Source organism: Larus michahellis, chromosome 2, assembly GCF_964199755.1.
Source record: "Larus michahellis chromosome 2, bLarMic1.1, whole genome shotgun sequence".
NCBI lineage: Eukaryota > Metazoa > Chordata > Aves > Charadriiformes > Laridae > Larus > Larus michahellis.
In genome coordinates, this window is record NC_133897.1 from 7073436 (window position 1) to 7101156 (window position 27721).

The 27721-nt window shown below is 43.2% G+C and overlaps 1 protein-coding gene across 1 annotated transcript in view; it reads left to right on the top strand.

Annotated features, from left to right (window-relative positions):
* Positions 1 to 27721, top strand: part of LOC141738599 (sodium channel protein type 5 subunit alpha-like) — a 219412-nt gene that overhangs the window by 95165 nt on the left and 96526 nt on the right. Inside the window, exons 10-14 of the mRNA XM_074574027.1 lie at positions 1412 to 1609; positions 5446 to 5628; positions 18185 to 18317; positions 22002 to 22240; positions 27144 to 27317. Coding sequence (XP_074430128.1) covers positions 1412 to 1609; positions 5446 to 5628; positions 18185 to 18317; positions 22002 to 22240; positions 27144 to 27317 — 927 coding nt within the window. The remainder of the gene's footprint in view (positions 1 to 1411; positions 1610 to 5445; positions 5629 to 18184; positions 18318 to 22001; positions 22241 to 27143; positions 27318 to 27721) is intronic.

Genomic DNA, 27721 nt, shown 5'->3' on the forward strand with positions numbered 1-27721 from the left:
AGTTAAATATCCATTGGGTAAGTTACCTGAATCTGGATGAAATTCACCACTTAGTAAAGGTCATCATGTCACCACTTCATGATTTTTTTTTCTGGCTGGTGTAACGTGAACTAATCTTTTGAGTCCAGCTCCAAAAAGGACAAGAGAAGCATCTGTGTACTTGGCGTATCTGGTTTTTCGAGGCATGATAATAAAGATAAATTCAGCCGATGGCAAGACTACCTGGTGCCTTTCAGTTTTCCCTGCTGCAAACCTGCAAACTTTTCCTCATGGACACCTGAGAGCCAGAGGCACAGTGGAGTCAGATGAACGTACAGTCGTGCGTGTGAGGTGGTCTGCTAGTAAATGCACGTTTTGGCATGCATTTTCTGAAATACATGCGACCTCTGAAGAACTACACATGATAGTTTGGTACGGAATTACATGCTCTGTCCACGAAGATGCTGAAGATTTACTTCTGCATCTCGAAATTGCCCAAACCGGAGCATGCTCGTAAGGAAATCAAAGGTGTTAGTGCTGACAGATACTACTCTGAAGGTCCTGAGGTAGACCTTTTTAAAGGTACTGGGGATTTAAGCTTCACATGCAGCCAGTTATCCAATTTCATTTCCGGAAAACATAAAACAATTAAATTGAAGATTCTTTAAACAACTATATTCACTTACTTGGCACAGAGCTGCACGTACAACTCTGGAAGGCTGAAACTGTCATGGCAAATCCCTCCCTCTTATTATTTGACCTTACAATGTCACACAGTGGTTTCTATTACTAGCATCAAGTCATTGACCATGGGACACCCCTGTAATAGAAGCTCAGCCTGTTACTCTAAACTCCAGTTATGCCTATAAATCTGGTGGAGAACCAGACAACACAGTCAACAGTGCCCGAGGTTTGGTGGTTCTTATCCTGAGGCAGACGTCCAACTAACGCTCTGATGAGTTGCATCGTAAAAGTATCTTTTTCTCCCCACTGACTGTAAAGGACCCAGACTGTAGACATCTGAAGGCATACAGTATGAATCCACTTCGAAAGTTTCTATGCACTGGACAAAAATAGATTGAGCTATGTGGGGGAAGCTTTCACTGCAGCTGATTGTAAGATTATCCGTTCTCAAAGAAAACCAGCAGAGATATATGGTAAAGAAACATTCTTCTTTTAAAAATGAATTCTACTGCAAGGCACATAATTTTTGAATAAGGTATAAAAAATTGTTGGTGAGAGGGTTATTTCCTTGCATGTGGTTGTTGTTTGTCATCAAAAGGACTCTGTTTGGGCTAGTAACAAAGGCTGAATTCAATTATATTGAATTTCTTAGATTTTGAAAATCTAAGTTTTCAAAAAAATTAATAGTTTTTTTTCTTTTAAAGAACAGTGTAAACAAGTGTTAGTGATTTTACTTTTGTGCTTACAGACTCTCAGATCTGCTGGGAAGATCTACATGCTTTTTTTTATGCTGGTCATCTTTCTGGGCTCATTTTATCTGGTGAACCTGATTCTGGCTGTTGTGGCCATGGCGTATGAAGAGCAGAACCAAGCCACTATTGCTGAAACAGAGGAGAAGGAAAGAAAATTTCGGGAAGCCATGGAGATGTTAAAGAAAGAGCAGGAGGTCAGTAAACTATGTGACATGTCTAGCCTTGGGTAACTTGAACAGATGGTACCTTGAGATTCACATTCTCTTTATTTTACATTTATGTAATAATCAAAGTAAGGGTTTGCTTGAAAGCAGCTTAATGTTTATTGTCCTGGACAGTTATTACAATCCTTTCTAAAAGAAAAATGATGGCTCTTCCTGCTAGGATTGGGGCCATTTAGGGTTTACATATCCAGAGTTGTGCTGGTTTAACTGTACCACATGTGCCAGCAGAAGAAATTATATGGGTTGGCATGTAAGACATTTCAATGATGATATAACTACATCTGCATTTGAGCACAGAACAGCTATTTTGGTAGCTCAGCCATAGCTGAACATTCTTCCACCACCACTTCAGCTCATGTTCATTTTCTCACTGTCTCGTTCAAATTGCCGTGAATATCCAGCTGTCCAATAATGAAGACAAAGATGTAGGATAACCTGTTTGCAGCAGATATAACTTCATTCCTGAACAAGTAAACAAGCAGATCTTGAGGTTAAGCTTTGCAAATTATACAAAGGATATGGATTTAATGTTATGTCATAAATTTAAAAAAACAGGGAGGCCAAATGTAGCCATATAGCCTTAATAGCACTAGTTAATTTGCCTGGGGTTTATGTGGGGTAGAAAGCCTTTATTAAACAGCTGAAGAGAACATTTTAGGAGCTGTGAACAAGAAGACAATAAGAAAATTAGTCTGAAATAACACGTAGCACTGTAGTTGAAAGAAATAAATTCTTGATACACAATATAAACTAATATACATAATTTTCTTTTGGGTACATCTGGCTTCAGAGTCTAATCCAAAGCCCATTTAAATCCTTGGAAAGAAAATAGAAAACACAATTCACCCTTGACAAAGTGCTAGTAGAGGCTTATACATCATTTAAGTCCTTTTAAAGATCCTCTTTGATGGTTTAAGTAATAGGTAAATGCAATTTAGTCCATGTACAGGCACTTTGAACAGAGTGACTTTCTGCCATAACCTAAGGGAACAAACTCAGTTCCAACTCGTACCTATTTTATACAAATTTTCATGTGTTTTGACTCCAGCTGAGCTCTTCCTAATAACAGTCAACTTTGTTGCCCCAGCTATAATTAAAGATATTTAAGAATTTCCTTTTGAAGGCTTTGATTTCAGTTAAGCCTGTATATACACACACAAAAAAGGAACATTAAGCCCTGAAAGTCAGAATGTGTCAAAATGAACGTTGCTCGTGAAAACCTAAATTGTTCCCATTTGTCTATACACTTTATAACATAGTCTTTTCTTCAGCCAACCATGTCTCATTTTTCCCGTGCCCTGTTCAGTACAAAGGGTGGACAGTGCATGACTCAAGAGCAGCTCTTCGCTTTCTCATCATTTGTTCTGTAGCCTTAGGCCAGCTCGGGCAGACTTCCCGACTCAGGCATTCAAAGCCTGCTTCAAAGACAAAATGACTAACATCCTCAGAGGTTTTTTCAGTGCCTCTTGTCACTGCTTAGACTCCGTGTGCTTCAAAAATACTCATTTGTATTTGCAGTACTCCTGGAGAATTGTCCTAATCTTATAGAAAGGAATTGGGGTCCATCATGTTCACTAGTGAAGCCTGGTAATTCTGGAAATCAACCCCCAACATTTCAAATTAGACATTTGGAAGAAGAGGCTCAGGAAAGTGAATTGGGTGTCTGCACCACGTAGCTTTCAGATGTCCTCCTCGGGTGTTTTGCCCCAGTCAGAGCTACTCAGTTTTAACCTTGCTCTCCAAGCCTTTATCAAGATCTTGGTTTTGACTTTCTCACTGTACCACTAATTTCTTGTGGTCCATAATTCCCATGCCAAGGCCCGCGTGAGCTAAGCTTTTCTCTCATCCTCCACCCACCACCCATCCCAGATGTGCCCGCTCCCAAACTCCTTCCTTACCCTGGGATTGAGTGTAGTGGGTTATGGCTTGCATTGCCTGAGGGGCAGGACATGGTCCAGCCATGGGAACCCAAGCAGAAAGGGTAGATAGGCAGGATGTGGGGACATCCTCCATTCCCTGAGAAACAATTTATTCCAAATCCTTTTTCAACAGCTGAAAAAGGTACGCAGGGCAGAAGCATTCCAACCCGAGCAATAGGTAAGAAAATGCTAAGAAGCTGAAAATTAGCTTATTTTGCAGTAAGAAAACAGCCTGCTTAGTAGCACAACTCACAATATTTTCCAGATCAATAAAATATGGTGACAATCAGAAACGAAAGCCAAAATTCTGTAGACCATCTTTTACACTATGCAGTATCAAGAGAGCACAAATATAATTGATAGGCCTGCTTGGGGACTATCAGTCAATTCGCACAATTGGTCTAACACATTCCTAAACCTGAACTTAACACCAAAAGACTTGCTGAATCTTTATGAAGAGAAAGCACTTCAGCATAGCAATTAAATCAATTGACTCGGGGAAGAAAAAAAAATACAAACCAGAACAGCCTAGACCGATGTCTGAGCCCTCCTCCTCTCTGCTCTAAGCAGCTTGCTCATGAAAGATATTTCCCACAGGAATTAAGTTTTGTTGTGCTCTCAGCTTGATAGAGCTACCGCTACTCCTTGAAATACATGATTGATTCTTTACACGACTGTTAAGTGCCTTCACTTTCCTTGGACTGATGCCTGTGGGAGGAAGGGAGTATTTTGCTGCGGAGAGCTGATTGCCTGTTTGATTCTAGTGGCTTACAGACAATAGCACTGAGGATTCATCCATTTCTCCTGTTCTTGGGAACCTGGAGAGGGGCTTTCTTTTTTTTTTTTTAGTAATTCACTCGCTTTACATCTTTTGTCTGGGGGCTCTGCAAATGGGCTTGTCTCCAGGCCACTGATGTGGCCACCTCCAAGCCTGACCTCGTGCTTTGGGCTCGGAGTCCCCGCGCTCCTCCTGCCCGCACCAGGGATGGAGACCCAGAGCGCTGGCGTGGGCTGCAGCTTCCTCCCTGAGCGTATCGATTCTTCCTCCTGGCTGCTCATTTGCTTCCAAGGCTGTGGCTTTGTGTGCTCAGGCTTTCGCATTCGGCTTCTGCTGGGTTTCCAGCGGTTGGTCCGTTATCAGCCAGCTCCTGCAGCGATCCCACCAGATAGCCAGCCCAGCACTGAAGCACACGGAGAAGCAAAGTCCCCCTTATCTCCGGTTAAGCCCACGGTTTTCTCTTTGCATCTCTCATCATAGCTGCCTGCGCCGCTGCTCAAGATAAGTGTTTACAAAGATGTGTCAGCTGAATTGCCTGCCGTTCCTTGCATCCCTCCGTGATAGGGGAGGAAAAATCCCGGCAGACGACTTGGCTGCCATCCTGTCCTGCCGTCCCCGTTCAAGGGGGTGCTTAGTCTGAGGTTTCCCAGATTGAGATTTTTGTTGACTGGCACCAGCAGTGTTCCTCCCGAGATGTGTGCGCAGCGTACACCCGCAGGTGTGGGCGCACACAGGCTCTTCCTCTCCTGAAATGTCGAAGGATCTTGTGTGTGAGCTCTACGTTATTTTGCGGAGCCATTCCTAATGCTCTGTCATGGGATCTGGGTGTCCAACCTGCCTGTGAGAATTTATACTAGGAACATGTCTTGCCTGTTGTTTGTTTTCCCGTGGCTAAATGTAGAGGTTAGGAACAGGTTAAGACCAGTTCCCACCATGCAAGATAGATAGTTTTATGATTAATGACCATCTGAAATTTTTAACTTATCTCCTATACAACCTTAAAACTTAAAATGAAAAGTAAGTGCTGAGCAGAGTAATCATTAGTTCTCACTGAGATCCTTAACTCAAATAATAAGTTATTTTACACCTTCTACCATCTTCTGTTTTAGGCTTTAGCTGCTAAAGGAATTGATTCAATGTCACTAAGTTCATTGGAAATGTCGCCTTTAGCATCCAAAAATGCCAAGGAAAGAAGAAACAAGCGAAAGAAAAAGAAATCTCTGGGGGCAGAAGAGTATGGGGAAGACCAAAGGAATCCCAAGTGTGACTATGATGATGGCCAGAGGAGAATGGTAAGCCATGGTCAGAAACATCACTTATTCCACACTGCACTTTGCTGGATAGGCCAGGCTCTGAATAGGCAATTAAAGCTGAAATTTTCAGCCGTGGAGAAGAATCAGATATTTAATACCATGACTGTCCTGCAGACCATCTGTGCTAGAAACGTGGAAGGAAACATATTACCACTTTATTTTCAAAATGAATTAAAAATGCCCATTAAACATTCTTATGAATCTATTTATTTTCAAATTTTTTTTGCCTTTTTTTTCCGCTTCAAGATTACCCAGTCTGGTTTATTTTCTTACTTTAATTTCATTCATCTGATTATACCTATCCTATCCCTGCTAGAGATAAAAAAATTCTTAGAAGAAACCTGCAAAGCTTAAAATGAAGAGAGAGGAGGAGAAAAGGAGGAAACTTGTCTCTGAGGGCTTTTTGTAAATGCTATACAAAGACGTTATTAACATTTTTGTATTCCTTTGCTAGTTGCCTTGAAGTCAAGACTTTGTGGCACATGTTTCTACTTTCTATTACAGGGAAAAAAATAGAGTGAGGCTGTTGTTAAATAGGGTTTTATGTAAATGTTACTGACATGCATGAATATGAATCTGCACATGCTGTATGTATCAAATGATGGTAAATAGCTCCAGATAATTTGTCTTTGCTTAACTGAGGGCAAAGTTTAAATCAGTTTGTTTTTTTGAATAGCCATGTAATGGGCTAAGTCTTTTTCTACTTTGTTGTCAGTGAATTTAGGGATATTTGGCAGCCATAAAAAGCTCATAGAAAATATGTAAGTAAATGTGACCAATTAATGACTCCCCAGCTCACAAAATTTACACAGAGCTGGATTTCTGTAAATGACACGCATTTTTTAATCTAGTAGTTTTTGGCTTTGTCTCATTGGTGGAGTGGGTCGCGTTACAAATGACACCTTTGTTAAAGCTAGAATTGCTCCTTAGCTTCATTCTGGATGGGTTTCAAGGCACCACGTTCCAGAATGACCGTGGATTGGAGCTGTGCATTGCCAGTTTGTTTCTTCGATTAATATTTCTTGCTTTCACTTTTCGCCCCGGGATGTCACATACATGAGAAACATGGGAGAGACATTTCAAAGCTTATAGTAAATCTTGTCTGCAAGGCTGGGTCTGGCATGGTTGGAGGGAGTAAGGCTGAGTCATCATTCAGATGCAATCTGAGCAGCTGGAAGTGTGTTGCCATCAGAAATCAGTCTCAATGACTGTGCCATGGAAACCCAGGCATGGATTTTTGACCAGCTAAAATTTGGTAGCAATCCAAATGGGTTGTTTTTAGTCCGAAGGGGCCTGGTTTTTGTACTCTTCCTTGTACCAGTGTCACAAAATAGCATCATTACGTAACTCAGTGGTGTGAGCTACGGTGCGAAATGAAATCAGGCTTCATTTGGTTTGTCTGGTTTGTGGATGCTGTGGAGATCTGACCTCTCTTCGTATATACTTGGCTCATGAGAAAGTTCTGAAGAAGCTGAAAATTCTGTGCAGGCCATAAAATCAAAAGTATGTTCTGTCTAAACACTCTTATTCCAATAATTTCCTCTCCAGATACGAGGGCAGGGGATAGACTTGAATTCCTTATGCATTTTTCTGAACATCCTTTTTACTCTGCCAGGGCTTAGGTGTGTTTAGTGCTTGGCTACGTCTTGCTGAAGCTCTGTCAGAGTTGCACTCTCACTAACTGATGTCAGAGGGGATCGTCAAGGCTGATATTTGGGTGTGAGGGAGACTTCTGTGTACCGAGGTTACCTGCCCCTTAAAGCAGCCATGTGCATTGGGATAAACATTCTACAAGCTAATAAACCATATCCCTCTTCTTGCTCTTGTTTTGTTTGTTGTTTTTTTTCCTTTATCACCTTCTTCCGTCGTATTCTGCTTCTTCTTCTTCTTCCCTCTTCTTCTCATTTTCCCTGCAGTTCATTTCCTGCCCTGTTTCTTTATCTCTTCTTCTCCCACTGCAACGTTCCTTCCCTAGCTGTTATGAAGATGTGTGATAATGCGGTAAACTGGAGCTGGATCCCTTTCCCTGCTCCTCTCTTCCACTCCTTGTGCTGCCTTCCCAGGTCCGTTGGCACTTACCAGTCGGGGAGGGAGTAGAAGCAAAGGGAGTATCACGCTACGAGGCAAATGCCACCTTGACCCTTCCTATTTCAGTACATCTTTAACTGTCAAGTATTAGACAAATACCTAATGGCTAGGAATGACTATTCAACCTCTTAACTTTGCGAAGGTTGAGTACATGTAGTTAAGTCTTTCTCTGAACCACTTGATTTAAAATGGAACTCACTGCTCTCCCCCGACCTTCCTCGCTCCTGAAAACATGTTGCAAAATGTTGTTTCTCTTTCCCCTTTTTCCTTTCTGGGGGTTTCTAGACTCTCCTTGGCATTAGTTATGGTCCCAGTGCAAACTTGGTGAAGCGCAGAACCAGCCACGGAAGCATATTCAGTTTCCGACTCCGTGGTAGAGACACTGGCTCCGAAACAGATTTTGCCGATGATGAGATCAGCACTGCTGGGGAAAATGAAAGCCACCGGGGCTCTCTCTTAATTCCAAGATCTGGGAGGCGTCCAAGCGTGCAAAGTCAAGTGAGCCATAGTTCTCACCCTACTACTCCCAACTACACCCAGACGGGCAAAAGGAACAGCTCAGTGGATTGCAATGGTGTGGTTTCCCTGATAGGAGGAGGCACCGGGGCACTCAACCCAGACCCTACTTCTCCTGCAGGGTTACTGCTCCCCCCAGTTATTATGGAAAAACCTGGGACAGGCGACCTGGTGAGTACATTATAACTTTTGTATGTGATTCACGCTCTTGTTTCCTTCTAAATGTTGTTGGAGTTTGCTGTAATTGATTTACACCATACGCAGTTTGCAGTGAGAAACCCAGACCCACCATCCTAGGCAGGGTGGGAAGACAACGGGCTAACTCACACAGCAACGTGTGTCTTGTGCTGCATAAGAGAGGTTCATGACTTCTGCTGACGCTTACTCTTCAGAGCTGGCTGGAGGCAAATACCTTGGGTTTGCTACGGATTTTCTTTTCTTGTAGGGGCATTTTTTAGGTTGGTTTCTTTTGATGTTTGAATTTCTGACATTGTCCGGTGGCTAGAAAATGATGTTTTTAAAACGATTCGGTGTGAGTCTTACCATCTTGAGGCTGCGTTTTCTCCCACCGGTTGCTATCTATTTGCATCTAACCTCTGGTCGTCTGTATAGCTACTTGTGGAGGACTGTTCTTACAGTCCAAAGGTAGCTCCCAGAAGGGTTTAGCATCCAGTTCAAATAACAGCCAGGAAAGATGAGCAGACAATCAACAGACTTCAAGCCTTTTGCAGATTGCCAGGATCTTTGTTGCAGAGCACCACTGCTGCAAAATATTTAATAAGGCTGTAAATAAAACTATTAAGGCTGGTACCATTAGGAACTGAGCACAAGTTCGCTTGGAAAACTATAAGATGGTGTTTTGGAAAGAGCTGTTACACAGGCAGGGCAATTTGGACAGGTTGCCAGTTTGATATGGTGGGAATTTACCTCTTTTAATGTAGATAATCTACATTGGAGATCATTACTCTCAACAGTCTCTGAAGCAACGGAGGTCTAGTCACTACAGTCAGCGTGGGCAGGATTTAGTTCATCTTAGAGATCCAAAACGGGTCAGAATAATCTCTCTCCCTAAAAGTGCCTCTTTCTGTTCACTTTAACTACAAGGGGAGCCCAAGGTGAATAACCCTGTGTTGCGTGTGTCTTAAATCAGGTGAGATGAAACCCACTCAGAGTAACAAGGTGCCAAAACCGGGTTACATTGGTGGGGAAATAAGCAAATGTGATTCTAACACGTATCAGGCAAGGTATTTCCTGAAGAGAAAGGCGAGTGAGATGGATCCCAGACGCGGTGTCAGATGATCAGTAAATTGAGAAGTAGCTTTTCTTTCTCTAGAGCCAGGCAGCTTCTTCCCTTTCAAGCTTCGGATTGAATTTTTCTCCTCACCTATCCGGGCATTCCCTGTAGTCCTGCAAACAGACTCTCACGCTGTAGGCGAGAGGAGGGCCCGTGCTGCGCGTGGGAAGCTGGGTGGTGTGAGAATTATCTGTTTTGTTGACAGTTTTGAGGCTGTTGCTGCTTTTTCAGATGTTCACACCTTTGCTCATTTAGGACTTTGCAACTCCCATTTTTCCTCTCCGCAGAGAAGACAGACCAGTCCTGAGGGCAGTCTCTAGACAGCCGAGCAACCGAAACACTGTTTGTAGTGTTTTCAGTTTATACACCATTTGTAGTATATTTCAGTATTAGTGGACTTTTATTGGACTTGACTCAATGCAAAATAAGCTGTGGGTTAAAGAAACTGCGCAAGAAAGAGTTTCTGCACCTCTTTTTAAAAAAAATAAGTAATCCGAACCAAAGTAGAAAGGCTTCAGTAGATGAGCAGTTGGATGTCCCCCTTTCCTCTGTAAGGAAAGCAGCTCTGCGGGCTGCTGAGGCTCTCCCAGCTGTCAGAAAAAGCTTAACAAAGCATGAGAGCACTCAACCTTTCACAGGAAATATCAGTATTTTACAGGATTGGGCCCTGAGGTGACAGGGAGGCTTTGAGCTCTGCTGGCATTTCTTTTCATTTGCCAGCTTCCTGCCTTTTAAAAAATGGATGTTGAAAATTAAATGGCCTGGGTGGGTGAGCTCACTTGGCAGTTCCCCGGTCATCTAGGAAATAACAGCCAGGCGCTATAGTAACAGATGCTCGTTCAGTGATGCAATGTGAAGGATGTTGTGTCTTCTGCAAAACAGGTTCGGTATCTAATCTATCCAGAAAATGTGAGCTGGAGTTAAAAGCTAGTTGGCAAGAAGCCCATTGCTGTACAGATGTATTCGCCACAGGAACTACAAGCGCTGGGCACAAACGTGCAGCCTCAGCTGTGGAGCACAGGCAAAGGGAAATAGCAAATCCGACACCTCAGTGTGCTTGGAGATAAATCAACATGCTTCTGGGCTTTGTGTTTGATAATTTTCACCTTTTTCTTGTTAAAATTTGAAGTTGAGTTTGTTCTTCTTTAACAGCTCTGGCTTCTTTCTATAGTCTCTTGGTATGTTTGTGGGAGGCAAGAGAAAGATGTTGCAGGGTAGGAGCTGTAGTTACCTCATTAACCCCACTGACCCTGCCGCTGTTGTTTATTTCGTACGAGTGTAAGCCCATGGTGAAGAATGACGCGCTTGTGCTGTGTGTTGTATCTTCCCTGAAGAAGAGATAAAGGACCAGTCCATGAAAAGGCATTACTGCAATATGAGTTAAGCCTTCACTCTTGTAAATGCAGTGTCTGAGTTGATGGAGCTGGCAAAACGCAGCTGTTAGGTCCCTCTGTGGTGCTCAGTAGTGTCAGCTGAGCATAACACAGACCTGTCTGATTGCTACTGAGTGGGGTCACCACCGAATTCTGGTTTGGGGAAAGCCTGGAAGAGCACTTCTGATTTAAAAGGCAGAGTAAACATCTATCAGGACCTGACTGTCTCTCGTTTTGCGTTTCCAACCTGCAGCCCTTAAGCAGACCGTAGTTTCAGCAGATGATTTCGAACCGGACCCTCCTGTGGTTTCTCAGGGAAAGCACAAAAATTCTCTAGCCACTTTTGAGAATTTTAACTTGATCAGTTTTAGCGACTTTCAGCTTGAAGATTTTACCCCAGGCAAGGTAGTTGGGACCACAGTGAAAAACTTTCATGTCTTTGCATCATTGCTACTGCCACCCCCTGTCCCTTTTTGCCCACGGGAATGGCTGCGAGTGGCAGCTGAGCTGACATGAAGGCATCCATGCAGCTTGTGCCCTCTCCCGTGGGAGAGGTGGCTGCAGCAGATTATCCCACTAGTCAGGCTGGTGACTCAGATGAGTGGTCTCCTGACGCTTGGCTGCAGAAGAGCGCGCAAGCTAAAAAAGTCAGTTTCAAATGCTCTTCAGATGGCCCTGACTGCTTGGCGCAGATGGATGCGAGTGTGTTTCCATGAGAAACCAAGTGTGCTTGCGCTTTCCATCTCCTTCCCCGAATCCCTAAATACAGCTAGAGAAATAACCGCAATGGACGGTGCTTAGGGCCATCAGTCTTGTCAGCGGGGGTAGTCTGGTCAGCAGGCTTGCTGGCCGTGGACAGCATTAGTCCATGCAGAATGGCATCCATCCATGCAGTCTTCTGCATCAAAACAGTTCTGCCAGGTCGCCAGGTGCTTCAGTGCACAGCCTGAGCAAAGGAAGGACATCCTATCCTCTGGGACAGGGACATCCTATCCTCTGGGAACCCATGTGTCTCTGAGCACTTTGCTACACCCATTGATGTTCCCATGCCACATAAGAGCACGTGCAAGGAGTGGTGGCAACGTTGTTGGGAGCACAGAGGGTTACAATGCAATGTTCAAGCTAGAAAGCCGCTGAGATCATATGAAGAGCAAAGTATGAAAGTATATGAAAGTATGATCCGAAAAAACCCTCCCAAAGGTGGCTCTGGGTCAGGCAGTCTTCACCTGGGTACGAAGAGCAACAGGCGTTCCAGTCTGAGGGGCGCAGGGAGCTTGTCCCAGGAAACCCATGGTTAAGTCCTAGTCTCTCTCCTGGAAAACTCCAGTGTGTCCTGCAGAGGACTGATTCAGGGATGGTTCTGTTCTCCTACCAGCTTCCTTCAAGTGGTGCAGCTGCTGATTTCATCAAACTTACCCCAGCGTAAATACGACACAAGCAGGACCTGATGACTACTCTGAAAGTCCTAATTTTTTTTGGCACGACTTAAGACTGAGAGGTTTGAAAAATGATACTCTTTTATGCTCCTGCTGATTGCTGGGCTGGGAGTTTGGGCTTTCACCTTTTTTAGAGAAAGTCTATACATTATGTAAGTAACTTCAGGACACACTGCAACCTAAAGTTTCTGTGCATTCCTGTAGTGTTTATTTGTAGCTATGCATTGCTCTGTTGTGTCTTGGTGTTTCTCAGTTAAGAGGTTAGAATAACGTCTCCCTTCACAAGGTATTGATCCGTTTGAACAGAATTGGATTAAGTTAATGAGCTGTTATCTGGAGCTCAATTTATCCATGGGATCTGAGGAGGATGAGTAAGATATCACCTGTGGTTGTCAAGAATTTCTTGAGGGTTAAGAAATACACATGACAGCATCCCCTCTTGCCTCCTAAACCCAACGGGAGCCCTTTCTGTAACTCTGCAGGGATATCTCAAGGTTTTTAGTTTAGCCTGACTTTCCAGTTATTCTGGAGATTAGAAGTGGCAGAGAAGGAGGACTGAGGAGGTGGTTGTTTGCCAGTGGGCTGTAGCTGGTGGTCCCCACTCCTTTGCTCTCCCTGGGGCATCTGCTCACCAGAGCTTCCCATCAGCCCAGGAGCAGAGTGGGGCCACCAGAGACATGGCTTTGGGATGGGCAACAAGGCTGAGGTTGGAGTTATCTGGGGTGTCCCTCTTGCACATACAACCTTTCCTGGATTTTCTCTTGGTCACACATATGCTTTTTTTTTTAGGAAACTAGAAATGCTGAGTATTGGTAGCTTGACAGAAGTGAAAACTAGTGGGGAGTGAGCCCTTAAGAAAGTCCAGGTTGCTTTTTGAGGTGCCCAATTAAGGATTTAGAAGCTTATCTCTAGATAAACTTTTTTTTTTTTAATTAAAAAAAAAAAAGGAAAGACCTTGGCTTTTGCTGCTGCTAAGCATAAAACGGTTTTGCTGACCATGTTGGTTTGAGGTTTTCTTGTTGACCCTAGAACCGCCCCGAGGTAAAATTTCTGTTTTTCCCTTCCTGCTTTGCCACAGGACTGGTGTAAAGGGAAAGTGTTAGCAGTTTCCATGTTCAGAGAAAAAGGTCAACAAAATAAGTCAAGCAAAAATTGCTGCCAATACGTTATATGGACAAAAGCTCCCTAGCCCTCTGCCGCTGTCGCACAGAGAGTTGTCACCGTGGCTCTACTTTCTGCTCTTTTCAAACTTTATTTTCACACATCCTAAGCACAAATCGTTCACATTTGGCACAAATATTGCAAGCTGCTCCAGTTTACAGTGCATCTCCTTAAATAATCAAGCATCCACACAATTAAATGGCTTCTTTGTAATACTGTGAGCTATTATGGTCACCTTCAATCTCATTAAATATTTGTGCTAGTGCCTTACTGGGTCCATTGTTCACGGTGTGGCCTGTCCACCTCTTCTTATGCTTGAAAAGCTTTTTACTGTACAAGGAAAATTAAACCTGTCCAGGTTCCCAAATGTGGTCTTTAAAATGCTGCCATGTATAAGCCCATCTTCACGTAGCAGTTTTGACATAGCTCAGAACTGTAGGCACTCAGAAGAAAATAAATCTGCAGCGTTATGCATCCTCATTTACATGTAAATTACTGAATAGTATGTTTGTCCCTATAGAATTTAGCTAATCCAAAGGAGAAACATTTCCAGTCAATCAGGGAGCAACACAAATAATCTTGTCCTGCTGGAGGTGCCTGTGTTTAGCTCCATTGTGATTTCTCATCTGGATCCTAAGGAGACTTCTTGCATAGGGACTGCTGTTATTTTTGTTTAATTTCTATAGAAATATAAATATGATGAACAACTGTGCCTGTGTATATTCTCTCTGTAACGATAATAGCCTTTATGATGCCTTGTTTGTCCAGTTCCTGGAACTGCTCTCTATCTCAGAGTGCAAAAGCTGCCACTTCCTTGCATGACTATTAGTTATCTCTGTTCTAAAATAAATAATAATAAAAAAGATCCTCACATATCTATTCTTTACAAAGAACAAAAGCTTATAAACTTGCCTAAGTAACTTCAAATATTTTAAGCAATTCACCTGGAAACTTTATTTTCTGGAAAATACTTTATGGCAAATGGCAAGCTGACTATGTGATAGATCTACTGCTCTATTGGGAAAGAGACCACGTCCTCCTGCAAGAGCACAGGAGTATTCCTTACAGCCCGACACGTTGTCCTGGCTCTGGGGACGAACATCCACTGCATGCCAGAGGCTGGCAGGGAGCATGGAATCACAGAATGGTTTGGGTTGGAAGGAAACTTAAAGATCACATAGTTCCAACCCCCCTGCCATGGGCAAGGACACCTCCCACTAGACCAGGTTGCTCCAAGCCCCATCCAGCCTGGCCTTGAACACCTCCAGGGATGGGGCATCCACAGCTTCTCTGGGCAACCTGGGCCAGTGTCTCACCACCCTCACAGTGAAAAATTTCTTCCTAATATCTAATCTAAATCTACCCTCTTCCAGTTTAAAACCATTACCCCTCGTCCTATCACTACATGCTCCTTGTAAAAAGTCCCTCTCCATCTTTGCTGCAGGCCCCTTTTAGGTACTGGAAGGCTGCTATAAGGTCTCCCCGGAGCCTTCTCTTCTCCAGGCTGAACAACCCCAACTCTCTCAGCCTGCCCTCACAGCAGAGGTGCTCCAGCCCTCAGATCATCTTTGTGGCCTCCTCTGGACCCGCTCCAACAGGTCCATGTTCTTCTTATGCTGAGGACTCCAGAGCTGGACACGGGACTCCAGGTGGGATCTCATGAGAGCGGAGCAGAGGGGCAGAATCACCTCCCTTGAGGTGGGAACCAGCGGGCTCTGCCCTCCAGCAGGGGCACATGCAGCCGGGCAGATGGGAGGCTGTCACGTGCAGTAACATTTGCTCTGAACATGGGCCAGCAACAAAGTGAACCACCTCACCCCTCCAGAGATGAAGGAAGGAAGGAAGGAGCCTTGCGTATATCTCCTTCAGAAATACCCATCTGCAGGCAGAGGACAGCACGCTGCAAACAGTCCCCTTGTTCTCCAGCGGGACTCCTGAAGTCTTGGGGACCGCTTCTTGTGACACAGACGACAGGATGGAGGATGCTGGGCTGGAAAGAAAAATAGGGTGACTTAAAAACATTTTTGGTTTGGGAATATCACATCAAACCTAGGCAAAAAGTCAGCTCCCTACTATCTTTTTTTGTGAAGGCTATGCCCAACCTGGACTTTTCATTTGCCCTGGTTTAGTTGAATCAAAAAACAAGAATGAATCTCTGAATGATTTTCCTTCTACTTTTTACCTCTGCAGTGAATTCTCTTTGCACCTGTGAATAAAAGGTGGCTTTCAGATAAAGGCCACCAACCCATAACTTCTGCAAAAGCACTTCTGCATGCATGAATAGGAATATAGAATCTTTCTTGACAGTCAGAAAACTGGGACTTCTGGGGACGGGATTGTATAAAGACATGCTACTAGTATGTCCTGAGTTTTGAGTCAAATGGGATAGGAAGATGGTAGTTTAAAAATAGTTAGATGATCCAGAGAAATTCGAAATTTCAGGTTTTATTATGGTTCATTCTACAGGCAGAGAGAACTGGAAGACTTGGGGGTTTATCTGGCTTTTTTTTTCCTTTTCCTTTACTTCCACATTTTTAGTTTACTCAGGAGTTTGCGTCCCTCATGGTTTGTTTTGTTTTGTTTTTTTTTCTCTTTTTCTAGTTATTTCTTTTCAGTCCAATGTATTTGTTGTGTGCTCCAAACTGGTGCAAATGTTTATGCAACTTTGTAGATGCTTTCTTCATTAATAAAACATTTGTTGTTTCTTTGGGTTTTTATTGGATGTTTTTGAGGCGAAGGGAATCAAGCAAACTAATGCGTCTGAAATACTGTTCCCGGTTTCCTCCTCTCCAAAGCCAATGATAGAGTGATTTCTTGTTATGTTGTGCACAAGTAGGAGTCTCTTTGAATAGGTTCTGATTACACCTCTCCTTTTGAGATGACTGTGTCAGTAACTCCATAGACAATAAGCCAATTGTTTTAACAAAAGAGAACATCTTAGGTGAAGAAAGAAAAAAAAGTGCCTTTTTGAAGTATTTCTGCTTTCCTGCCTTAGCTAATATTTTAAGTCCTTGCTTTAAAAGCCCTTACTCTTCTCTGATCTTGGAGTGATTGGTATTTTTATCTGCAGTACTTTGAAGTGACCTGGGACCAGTAAACTAGCTATTATTTTCAGTGTCAACCAGTGGCCAAGTGGCTTTGTCCTTTGGAACCACCCGACAAGGGGATGTCCATTGCCCTGAAGAGGTCACACTCCAGAAAGACATTTCAAAGAGCTTCAGTGCTTTTCTCCTGTCATTCTCATGGAATTGCCCCTCTTGAAGAGCAGTTTTGATAGAGAAATGGCAAAGAGGAGGGATCCTGAGTCCCTCTGGGTGCATGTCCCAGACAGACAGCAGAGCTGTGGAGCTGCTGCCCATGGCTCGTCTCGCTTGGCATCCTGGGTGCTGCTCGGGGTGGTTAGGGCCATTTCAGACCCAAGTGATGAGAGAAGATCCAGAAGACTAATTCCAATTCCTGTAGCTCATTTGACGATGGAGAAGCAAAAGCAGCTGCTCTGATATCTGTAGAAACCAAGGGTTATCACCTTTGTAGGGATTTCTTCTCCTTTCACATTTCCTTGAGCTATATTGCAAGAGCCATCAGGACCCATCTATCTCCAGTGCCTCTCTCTTGCTCGTTTAGCTTCTCTGGTCTCACAGCCGGTATGCTTCGAGGAGCAGGACAGGGGCTGTTAAAACATTTTGGGAGACTGAGTGCCTTGACCAGAAGGCCCTGGACAGAAAATGTCGTTGAACTTGGCTTTCCCAGATCCTTACATCTCCATCACCGCCTTTCCTTCTACCTGCGGGAGAGCTGGAGGAGTAAAGCAAGCGGGAGTTGTAATAATAAAAGTCTTAACGTCTTGCTCCTGTGAGCTGACAATATAAAGTATTTAATACAGTGTGTGTCTGCAGCCATACTGTGTTTCTGGCTGACTTCAGAAACCCAAGGCTTCAAAAAGCATAAAACTAATTTAAAATGAACCATTAAATAAAGACAGTTTGGGAGGTCTGTTTTTCTGGTATTTGATTTCTTTGTGGGTTGTTTTTCTTTTTAAGCTTTTGCTTGAGAAACACGAGAACTAGATACTTTGGGTGGCTTTTTTTTTATTTTTCCTGAGAAAAAAAGAAGCTGAGATTCTCCCCTAATTATGGAGCTTCAGAATCCGTGACACCAAAGATCACCAGAATGACAATATGTTCCTGAGATTTGGCAGTGTTTCAGAACAAGAAAAAAACATGTGTTGAGGAGTCAGTTTGCTTGGTATGATACCAGAGGCCGGTAATGGAGCTGTTGCCCACGCCCCTTTTCCTCTTCTAGCAGTATAATTAAACAGTTAACACATTTCAGAAATAATGGAATAATTAATGTAATTAAGCAGGGCTTCTTTCACAAGCACAGAGCATGGTAAAGCAGCACTGCTGTTTCTCCGGCATCGGAAGCGTCGCTTTATTTTCACCTGTATCTTTCACCTGTTTACATGAAGGTAAAGGGCAGGGCAAAGTTTCCAAAATTGCTCAAAGTGCCATTTCCAAAAGCAGTACCCCATCAGCGTGTGTCGAATTGGGAAATCAGTGAGCTTTGGACTTCTCAGGTGGGAAAAACAGAGCTTAGGCCATTTTGAAAATGCTACCCTATATCTGCCTGGCTTTTATTCTGCTAATCCGATGTGTTCCTTTAAACAGACCTCTCCCTCGGATGAGGCAAGCAAGAAGCAGCTTCTAATGCCCCACCGCCCGTCGGTGGACCACTCGGACGAACCCTTTCAGAGGCAGAGGGCAGTGAGCGCTGTCAGCATCATCACCAGTGCCCTGGAAGGTAAGACACGTCTTTAGTTCCCCAACTCAAAGCCGTATTGACTGGCAGGAACAAGTGACACAAAAGATCCTAATACTGAACTTTTGTTGTTTTGCTAGAAGGCATTACAGATAGTTATTCCAACTCCTACAGTATAGGTGAAGCTGTAACAGAAGGTAATATAATCAACTGAATTACTCATGTGCTTGCAAAAATTCTGACAAATGCTGGTCATATAATCAAAAATTCAGATCTGGTATTATTTTGTGCCCTCATGGCATTTAATAGGCACAAGGCTAACCAAGATTCAGGGCGGTGGAGCACCAGACTGTTTAGGTGACTGTGCATCCATTTGCATCTCGTCTCTCTGGAGCTGATGGCATGCGCAGTCACCAGCTACGTGCAGAACTTCCAAGTTGTCGGAGAGGAACATCTCCTCCTTGCAGAGCAGCTAGCGGGACACAATGGTTTGGTGGGTGTTTCAATCCCACTGTGAAACTTAAGGTTGCTCAAAAGGACCCATTTGTCCATGCAAATATTACTCGGCAAATTTTTTCCATTGCTCATTAGGCTTCTCATTAGATGCAGGAGGATTTTCCTTCCCTGTCTTTCCATACACAGGAACTTCGCATTTCCCTTTCACGAGTTTGTTGACAGCAAGATGACAACTCATAGCAAGACATCACATTTCTAGGCTCTTTACATGCAGCGTGAAGGCATTTCCTCCTGTCTCCTACATTGTAAATTGAGACGAGATAGGAGGCAGCAACTGAGAGTGTAGAAAAATGTCTGTCAAGGACACAGTGTGGAGCAAGGGAACTTCTGGATTCTCCTGCAGCTTTGTTCTCTGTGTTACTGACAAATAGGAAGGCAAGGCAAGATGGGGGGACTTATCTGGAGCAGGTCACCCAGAGAAGCTGTGGATGCCCCATCCCTGGAGGTGTTCAAGGCCAGGCTGGATGGGGCTTTGAGCAGCCTGGTCTAGTGGGAGGTGTCCCTGCCCATGGCAGGGGGGTTGGAACTAGGTGATCTTTAAGGTCCCTTCCAACTCTAACCATTCTATGATTCTATGATCTGGGAGATGCTTTACAGAAATGGACTGGATCTAACTCTCTGGAGACAGCCCAGTGTGTAACCACAAAGCCCTTCTTCTTCCTCAGCTTTTTACCATCCTCTGTGGTTATATTCAGCGGTATTGTGGCCAGAGCAGATATATATATATGTTTAAATAAAAAAAAGATTTGTATTCTTAATAGGTAAATAATCACTTCAAACTATTCCAGTGTTTCGTGTAGTCTGCAAAGGTTTTACTTGTTTTCTGTGGGGTTTTTAGCAAATAGCTTTGTGATTGATTTGCTTCTTGTAATGTGTTAAGAATGCCTAAAAGGCCTGATCTGGACTTCTGCTTATTTATTTAATGGTGCTTTCTGTTACTTTTTACCACAGAAATAGAGACCATTAAGTCTCAGGTAACTCAGAGGATGTACATTTTTAGCCTCATATAGAAGAAAACTGTTTCAATCCTTATGAAAGTTTTTCTAACTCACAGGCTTTGATTAGTCATTGAAATGGAATACCTGTTAACAACAAGAGGAATATCAAATCAGAATAAAAGGTGTCACAGGCTTTAACTATAATAATAGCTGTATGATTTGTGCCAAATTGCGTGAAACGGCCAGACCAGAAATCCCCTCTGTTTTAGTTACCTGGTTTCTGCTCTTGGCTCTTAGGTAGTCATCACAGGCCTGTTTTTCCCAGACATCGCAAAGCCTGGCAAACAAGGATGGACTTAGTTGTTTGTTGTTTTTTTTTTTCCTTTAAAAATAAGAGGAAAAATACCTTCAACTACAAACTTTGTGTTTTTCTGACCATTTTTTTTAAACACTATAAAGTAGCATAAAAAACCGCAGTGTTTGTTTTTTTTTTTTTTCCCTTTTGTAGATGTCTTTCAAAAACTACTAAATCTGTTGTGATTTCCAAAGGTCGCCCATAGTGGGGAAACAGTGAGGGTTCTCGGTAGGTTTAAACCATTCTAATGCCACATCGCTGTCAAAAGAGGACAGTCATGCCTTCTTCCTCCCTTGGCTGTGTTCCTGGAGTTTGATTAGACGAGCAATTGGTTTTCAACTGGATCAATGAGCAGAACCAGCTCACCAGAAGGACCAGGAGCGCAAAGGCTGTCAAAAGGACAGAGAAATAACATGTGTCTGATGCTAAGAGGGATGAAAAATACCCCTTTTACCAGCAACCTGGAGTTAAAGGGGCTTGTGACAAGCATGGAGCCTCAGGGCTCCAGATTCACACATCTGATCTGTGTCAATCATGAAGGTCCCAAAATTATTAACAGTGGAATAAGCAGGGTTGGTTAGAAGTGATTATGAGGGATGTGGATACGGGGAGATTTGTTCTTCTGGATTTACCTGGAAAATGATGTCCTTTAGGAAGTGACTGCCCCAAAGTCTTAATTACTTTGAGGTGAGTTTCCAAAAAAACGTAAAGTTAGGATTTTGCATTGAAATTGTTTGGAGTTCAGATGGTTCTCGCATCATTTTAGGCACTTACCTGTAAACTCTCTGCTTGGAGGCTGGAAAGACATAGTTATTTTTCGGGACCAATTTGGTTTCACAGAGATCTCGGAGCAGTGTAGATGTTTGTGCAAAACCTGTGCGTGGGGGACGTCATCTGATACTGTGAAAGCTTGTTAGAGGACACCTAATGCCACGGTTCTGTTGTCCAGTGAAGGAAAATGCACAGCAAATTTATCCTGGCTTGAGAGAGGAGGCTGTTTATAAACTGATTGAAATAACAGCCTTGGCTGAAGTTTTCCTGTTATCAGTGCAGGTTCTAATTATATAGACTGAAACCGTTACACAGCATTCCATGCCCATAAAGGCATCAGAAAAGGAAAGCGTTAAGCAATTCCACTAATCATTATCATCCAGCCATTAACTGTCTTTTTGGGCTTTTCTTTTCCACCGTTTAATACAAATTATACTTATGAAGCTATTTCACTTCTTTTGTGCTCAAGTAGAATGAACATATAAAGGTTGTATTTTAGGTAACATTTTAAAAGCACCTCTAAAAAGCACACTGGAGCTTTAGCAGCATTTTCAAACCGACTTATGGACCTCCCCGGGTTTTCTCTGTGGGCCTTTCAGAAGGAATCAGATGCGTAATGCCTTTTTGGATTGCACATCAAGAACAGAAACCCTATTGATAACCAGTGATACTCTGGCTCTCAAGTGCTTAAATCAGCTCTAAATATTGGATTTAAGCTCTTTCATCTCTTAACCACTTTAAAAGGTATTACTTAAGATACTCCTAAAATGGGACTTGGGAATGTTAAATGAAGATAGCGTGTTTTTATCCATTTGAGCTTGCCAAAATGGAAAACAGAGTAAAAATGTAAACAGAGTCAAAGTCTAATACTAGACTTTACATGTTTAGTGTGATTCTCCCATTTGGCTTGTGACACTTTTAAAAGGTTATTCCTTTCAGAATAGGTCACTGTCTGCTAAGTGCAGGTCAACTGGCAAAAACCTCAAAGTGTGTGATTTGCCAGCCTGTTAGGACAGAAATATTTTTATCCTAAAAAAGAGTTTGGGGTAATTCAGGGGCCTTCCTCTAAGTTATGAGTCATTTTAAGTGTTCTCTTGTCATATAACTCAGCGTGAATTGACTGTTACTTTACTGCTTGTGACTTAGAGCTTGAGGAATCGCAGCAGAAATGTCCTCCCTGCTGGAACCACTTTGCTGTTAAATTTCTCATTTGGGATTGCTGCCCGCTTTGGCTTTTAATCAAGAAATTTGTCAAGTTTGTGGTAATGGACCCATTTACCGACCTCACCATCACCCTTTGCATTGTGCTGAACACGCTCTTCATGGCCTTGGAGCATTACAAGATGACGAAGGAATTTGACCACATGCTTTACATAGGCAATTTGGTAAGTGAACGTGAACTTGAAGGGCTACCTGAGGAGTGGATTTCCTACTTTGTGGAAAGCCGGGGGTGGGGAGTGGGGGAAACTTGCTTTTTTTTTTTATAAGTTTTGGCTGACGCTTGGAAAGACCCCCTTTTGATATGCTGTCAGCATGACTTTGCCTATGACGTATCAAGCAAGTCCACACCGTCACCTCTTTCTGGGGGTGAAGAGAAATGAATGAAGAGCAAGGGTACATTTTTAATTAAATTAACATATTCTAATGTTATTAGTAACCATTAAAGCCATGTTTCTGGGCTGTTCCTGATAGGTATCTCGTTTGTATCTGTTTAGGGAAATGAGATAAGAGAAAGGTTAATGAGGTTTATTTGGGATTTCTTTTAAAGCAATGATAAGGCGGCAGTTCTCGGTGACTAATGGTGAGTTTTAAGTTAAAAAAAATGACAGAAAAAAAACCCAAGGCGAGATCTTGCAGGGAAACAGAGTGATGTTTGAGCGTATGTAGATATGTATGTGGGAAGGTGCCTATGGTGCATTTGCTGTCCCTCTCCATCCTGCTGTGCCTCCCAGCAGCGTGTGCTGGGTCCCACGCGGACCCCGGGGCAGAGGGGACAGGGGACAAAGCACGGCTGGTGCTTCGAGGGGAAACTCTGAATGTGGAAGCTGGAGCAGCCGGAGAGAGAGCTGCAACGTAAGCAGAGACCGCGCTTCTCCGAGGAAGAGCAGACTGACAGATCTACAGCCAAGCTGCAGGGACAGCAAAAAAAGCCTTTCCAGAGGCGACGTGGTACAATTTGTTAACCCAGGGGGCCACTAAAATTCTGCAGCTACTACAAAACGGAAGCTTTTTCTTTAGTTGTCTTTCTCTGTGTTTACGTTTAAAAGTTACCATGTTTTACCGCTTTAAAACTTAATGTTTAAAGCCCTTTTAATTTTAGAATAGTCTGTATTGGAAAAGGCACATGCCATCTAGCTATGGCGTGGTGGAATTACCCCTAAAATCTGGTAGTAGAAGCAGAGATCTCCTATAGGATATCTCTTATCTGGATATCCGCTAAGTCTGGAGTACCCTGGAATGTGGATGCTGCTAAGTTTGAATTGGAGAAGCACGTAGCAGAGATGAGAAAAGCCCTTTGTTTCTATCAAATCGAAAGCTGCAGTATATCAAAGTGGGATTCCCCTTGCCTAACTTTAGGTATTTACAGCGCAGGAGTCTCTCTCGGAGCTGGTTGCCTTTGTCTCCCTTTAAGGTCAGGGGAGAGTAACAGACAATTTTAAGGCACAATTAATGTGACGTTTTAAAGACATTTACTTTTGGATAAGGTGAACTATGTCCTGCAGGCCAGTGACTGTAGTGACCATTGACTGTAGAGGGAGTACGCAGAGACACTACGGATGTGATGTCTGCCTTTAGTGAGAAGCAGGTTTGGGGGCGTAGTAGCAATAATCAGGCTTTTTGTATCAGTCCTACAATATGTGGTACATCACGTACGGATTTTTTTCTGGTCCTTGTTATTTTTAGCTGTGGGCCTCCTTGGGCAGGTTGAGGTTCTCCTAGGCTGTGGGACCAGTCTCTAGTTTTTCAGCTGCTGTGTCTTGGCAAATCTCCCTCTTTTCTTGTGCTAAGCAAAAACCTGTTTGGGTCTCTCTTGCTTCAAAGCCATGCTCTGGCCCTCTGTGGAAAGCAAGAGATAAGGGTAACTCGGACAGTCATCTCACAGGGCTGCATCCAGCTCCCCTTTGCAGCCAGCCCTTGCGTGGGGTTGTTGCTCAACAAGTCGTGGGGTTGTCACTCAACAATTTGTGGCCTTCTGAGGCGACTTTAAAAAAAAACAAACCCCTTCCGACCCAGTACCCATCAGACCAGGTGGCGATGCTGCTGTTTCCCCCTCTGGCATTCCAGAGAGTGAATGTTGTCTGCTCCTTGCTCTGCTTTTGGCAGGTCAGCTTCTCCCTTTTGCAGACCACGGGCAGTGAAACTTTAGCCCTTGGCATCCCTCCTGCCAATGCTGCTCCTGCCGACCTGCCGGGACCGAGAGGGGCTGAGCCTGGTGCCGACAAGGAAATAGAGACAACGAGCAGGAGCAGGGAAATGCAAAGCAAATTTTGCAAAAGTAAAAAAAACCAAAAATTATCTCACTGAGAGTTTCTCAGCACGGCCTAGAGCTATTTCTCCTCTTTGTGCTAAAGAGTAAAATAAGCAGAACAGCCGGCTAACATTTTTTGCAGCAGGCTGATGGCACGGGGCTCCCCTTCCCGAGTTCCCAGGATGGGTTGGTGAGAGCCCAAACCACCCCAGCTCCCCCTCGCCAGCCTTACTAAACCCCTGCGTAACTGGATTGATTGCGAGTAGAGCAGGTCAGAAGGAGATAATTCCATTTTGCGGAGGATTTTGCAAAGTCATTTGTAATGAAAATTGACGTGGGGTTTTTTTTGGTTTTTTGTTGTTTTTTTTTTTTAAATCCCCCGTGAAAGGGAAGGGAGTCCCAGCTCCAGGGCAGGCTGCCAGGTGTCGGCATCCCTGAATCCGCAGACTGCCAGACCCCCACGCTGGCTGGCTGTCATCTTCCCATTGCATCTAACCCTCTTTGAGTGATTGTGCTACCTTTAAATGGGACAGGGAAATATTAAAAAGGGCAGATCTTTGGCATTTTTTTCCTCAAAACAAATGTTTCTGAGAGAAATGAAAGAACGAAAGTGGAATATGGATTTGCTTTCTCCGAGAGCAATTCTTCGTCTGCTGCCAGTCATCGGAGATCTCCCACTCTGATTGTCCGTCTACTTCATGCAGCACCTGCTACCTTCAGACTCCTTTAGCTCATCACTTACAGGAATCAACATTTCCAAACGTGATCGGAAGACTAGCTGAGCACTTGTACATCTTTACGTGGTTCATCTGCCTGTGCAGTGCCACCACTTAAAAAATAGGTAGATAGAGCAAGAGTCTCCCCAATTTTATTTTCCTTTAGAAAATGAGATACTTTTATACAAAATTAGAGTTTAAAGAGCTGAAATGATAGATATAAGAATTTTTTTTAAGACGAAGTCCTCCGAATCAGCAGCGGCATATTTAGCACCAGTGGGATGTTAAGTTACTTGTTTTCTTTCCAGCCTTTATCGTATCGAGTGTCCAGACTCTTGTACAAGCGCAGTCGCCGCATACCAGGTGCCGGCGATGGGACAACCGCCGTTTGCAATCCGTAGCTGGTGCACGTACACGATTCCCCATGCCTTTAGGAAGGCTCAGACATTTTCCTCTCTTGCTGTGACATTTCCTTCTCGGAAGGCTATTGATTAAAATGATTCAGGCACAGAAAGTGATCCTCCTGAGTCATTTCTCAGCGAGACGGTTGCATAATGCACGCAGCGTGGCATCGTGGGTTTTAAGGCAGTCCCCTGGATACAATTTCACAGACATCCAGTTTTGTCTTGTTCTCTGTCCTAAGGGAAATTGGAGCATTCTGGTGGGAATCTTGGGTTATCTCTGACCACCGTGACTCGGGAATCGTTGGCTAGTTAGAAATATGCGACAGGTTGGTTTGTTGGGTTCTTGGTATGAGACGGTGAAGGGCTGACAGTCCAAATTGTTGCAGCCCAGGGGTTTATTTTCCTCATGAGAAAGAGCAAGTATTTTACATAAAGAACTGTGTAAAATGGTCACTTGGAAGAATTAATTCCTGAAGCGTTCCAAAGTAAAGCCAAGCTTTCCTTTGCCAATGCAGGCTATGATAATTTATTTTTATTCCTTAATATCTTAGTTATATAATCTTAACTTTTCCCTTCCACGTCTTAAGGGATTTCTCATCTTTGTTGATCAGAGTCGATCAGGTTTGCTGGGATACTGCCATGAATATTCAGCTTATTGGAAGGAAAACATTCTCCTTCACTGTATGTTGCTGATATGTGAGCTCTGGATTCCCCCCTCTTTTTTGGCCTACGCGGTGCACTGATATCGGCTGTTTTGCGGAAAACCATGCGCTTTAATATATAAGTGCAACAGAGAAATTTTCAGAAACACAGAGCTCTGTGCACCTTGTACTGGGACTTGGAACAAAAATAAAACAGTATATGAAGAGCTTGATGCCCACATTTTGTCATTTTAAGTTGACTGTAGCCTTGCGTTGTGCATTTAAACTGGTACTTAATAAGGACATACGAAAGGACAAGATCTGAATCTCTGAGATACTTTGCAGGAATGTGTTAAAACTGAATTTGCTGTCAGCAGCTTTCCCTTTCCCTCTCCCACTGCCTCGTAGGTAATATTTGTATGTTGTTTTAAAGAAAAATGTTCCAATTAGGACTTCCACCATATGACATTTGAACTGGGTCATAAATAAGCAATGTGTTCCCAAGTTGCTGTGAAAAGAAAATTGCCGTGACTGTTTGTAAAAAAAGACTGGGACTCAACTTAGAGTTTCTAATCGCCTTCGCTGCCAGCAATAACCTCAGAAAGACTGGAGGCTTGCATTGCCCTGGTATTGATAATAATAACAAAATAAAAAGGGATAATACAGCAGGTACGCTACAACCCAAACACCCCTTTAACACTCCCACTCCATTCATTCGGGCTTCTCCACTGAAGTGAATAGATTTAACCTTTATAAAAGGCACCTTTACACTTTGCTTCTCACCACTGGGGTTATTGAGATGACGGAAGGAGATGGAAACGTATGTTCCAACCCAGAGCTTGAACTCAGATGTCACTGTAAGTTTACAGCACTATCAAATGTTATTGTGAAAAGACTAGACAAAGTTGTAATACTGATAAAGAATCGGCCATGAAAAATAACGTGTTTGCTTGTGAAATGTTTTTGGCTTTCCGCTGCGTTCACGGTATCAGTGGAAAGTCTACAAGCAAGGAGGTGTGCTTAAAAGGTTACTTTGACGTCATATTTTCTTTCTGCAGGTCTTCACTGGGATTTTTACAGCAGAAATGATCTTCAAAGTAATTGCCCTTGACCCCTACTACTATTTTCAGCAGGGCTGGAATATTTTTGACAGCATAATTGTTATACTAAGCCTGATGGAACTGGGTTTGTCCAGCATGGGAAACCTGTCTGTCTTACGCTCCTTTCGATTGGTAACAGTCTTATTTTGTTCTTACCCCTCCTCTTTTATTATATATAAACTCTGACATGAATGCTACGTGTTCTCTTAAAAACGCATCTGCCGATAAAGACTTTAATTGCTGCAAACTGGTGACACTAATTATAGGCTGCGTGATAAATGTAATTGTTCCAGATTTACATCAGAGTAAACGAGAACATAATTTGATTCCTTCTAGCTGTGCCAGGTACTTGTGGCACACTTTAAATGTTTGAGTTCCAATTTGTAATAAAGATCTGCCGTTTTCTACCTGTACACCTGTTAGCATAGTCAGCAGATAATTGATAGCCCAAGAAATGCAAGAGCCAGTAACTTGTCGTTTTAGAAGTTGTTATTCCTAAATTATGTTATAAACATGCCACCACTCTTTTAAATGTT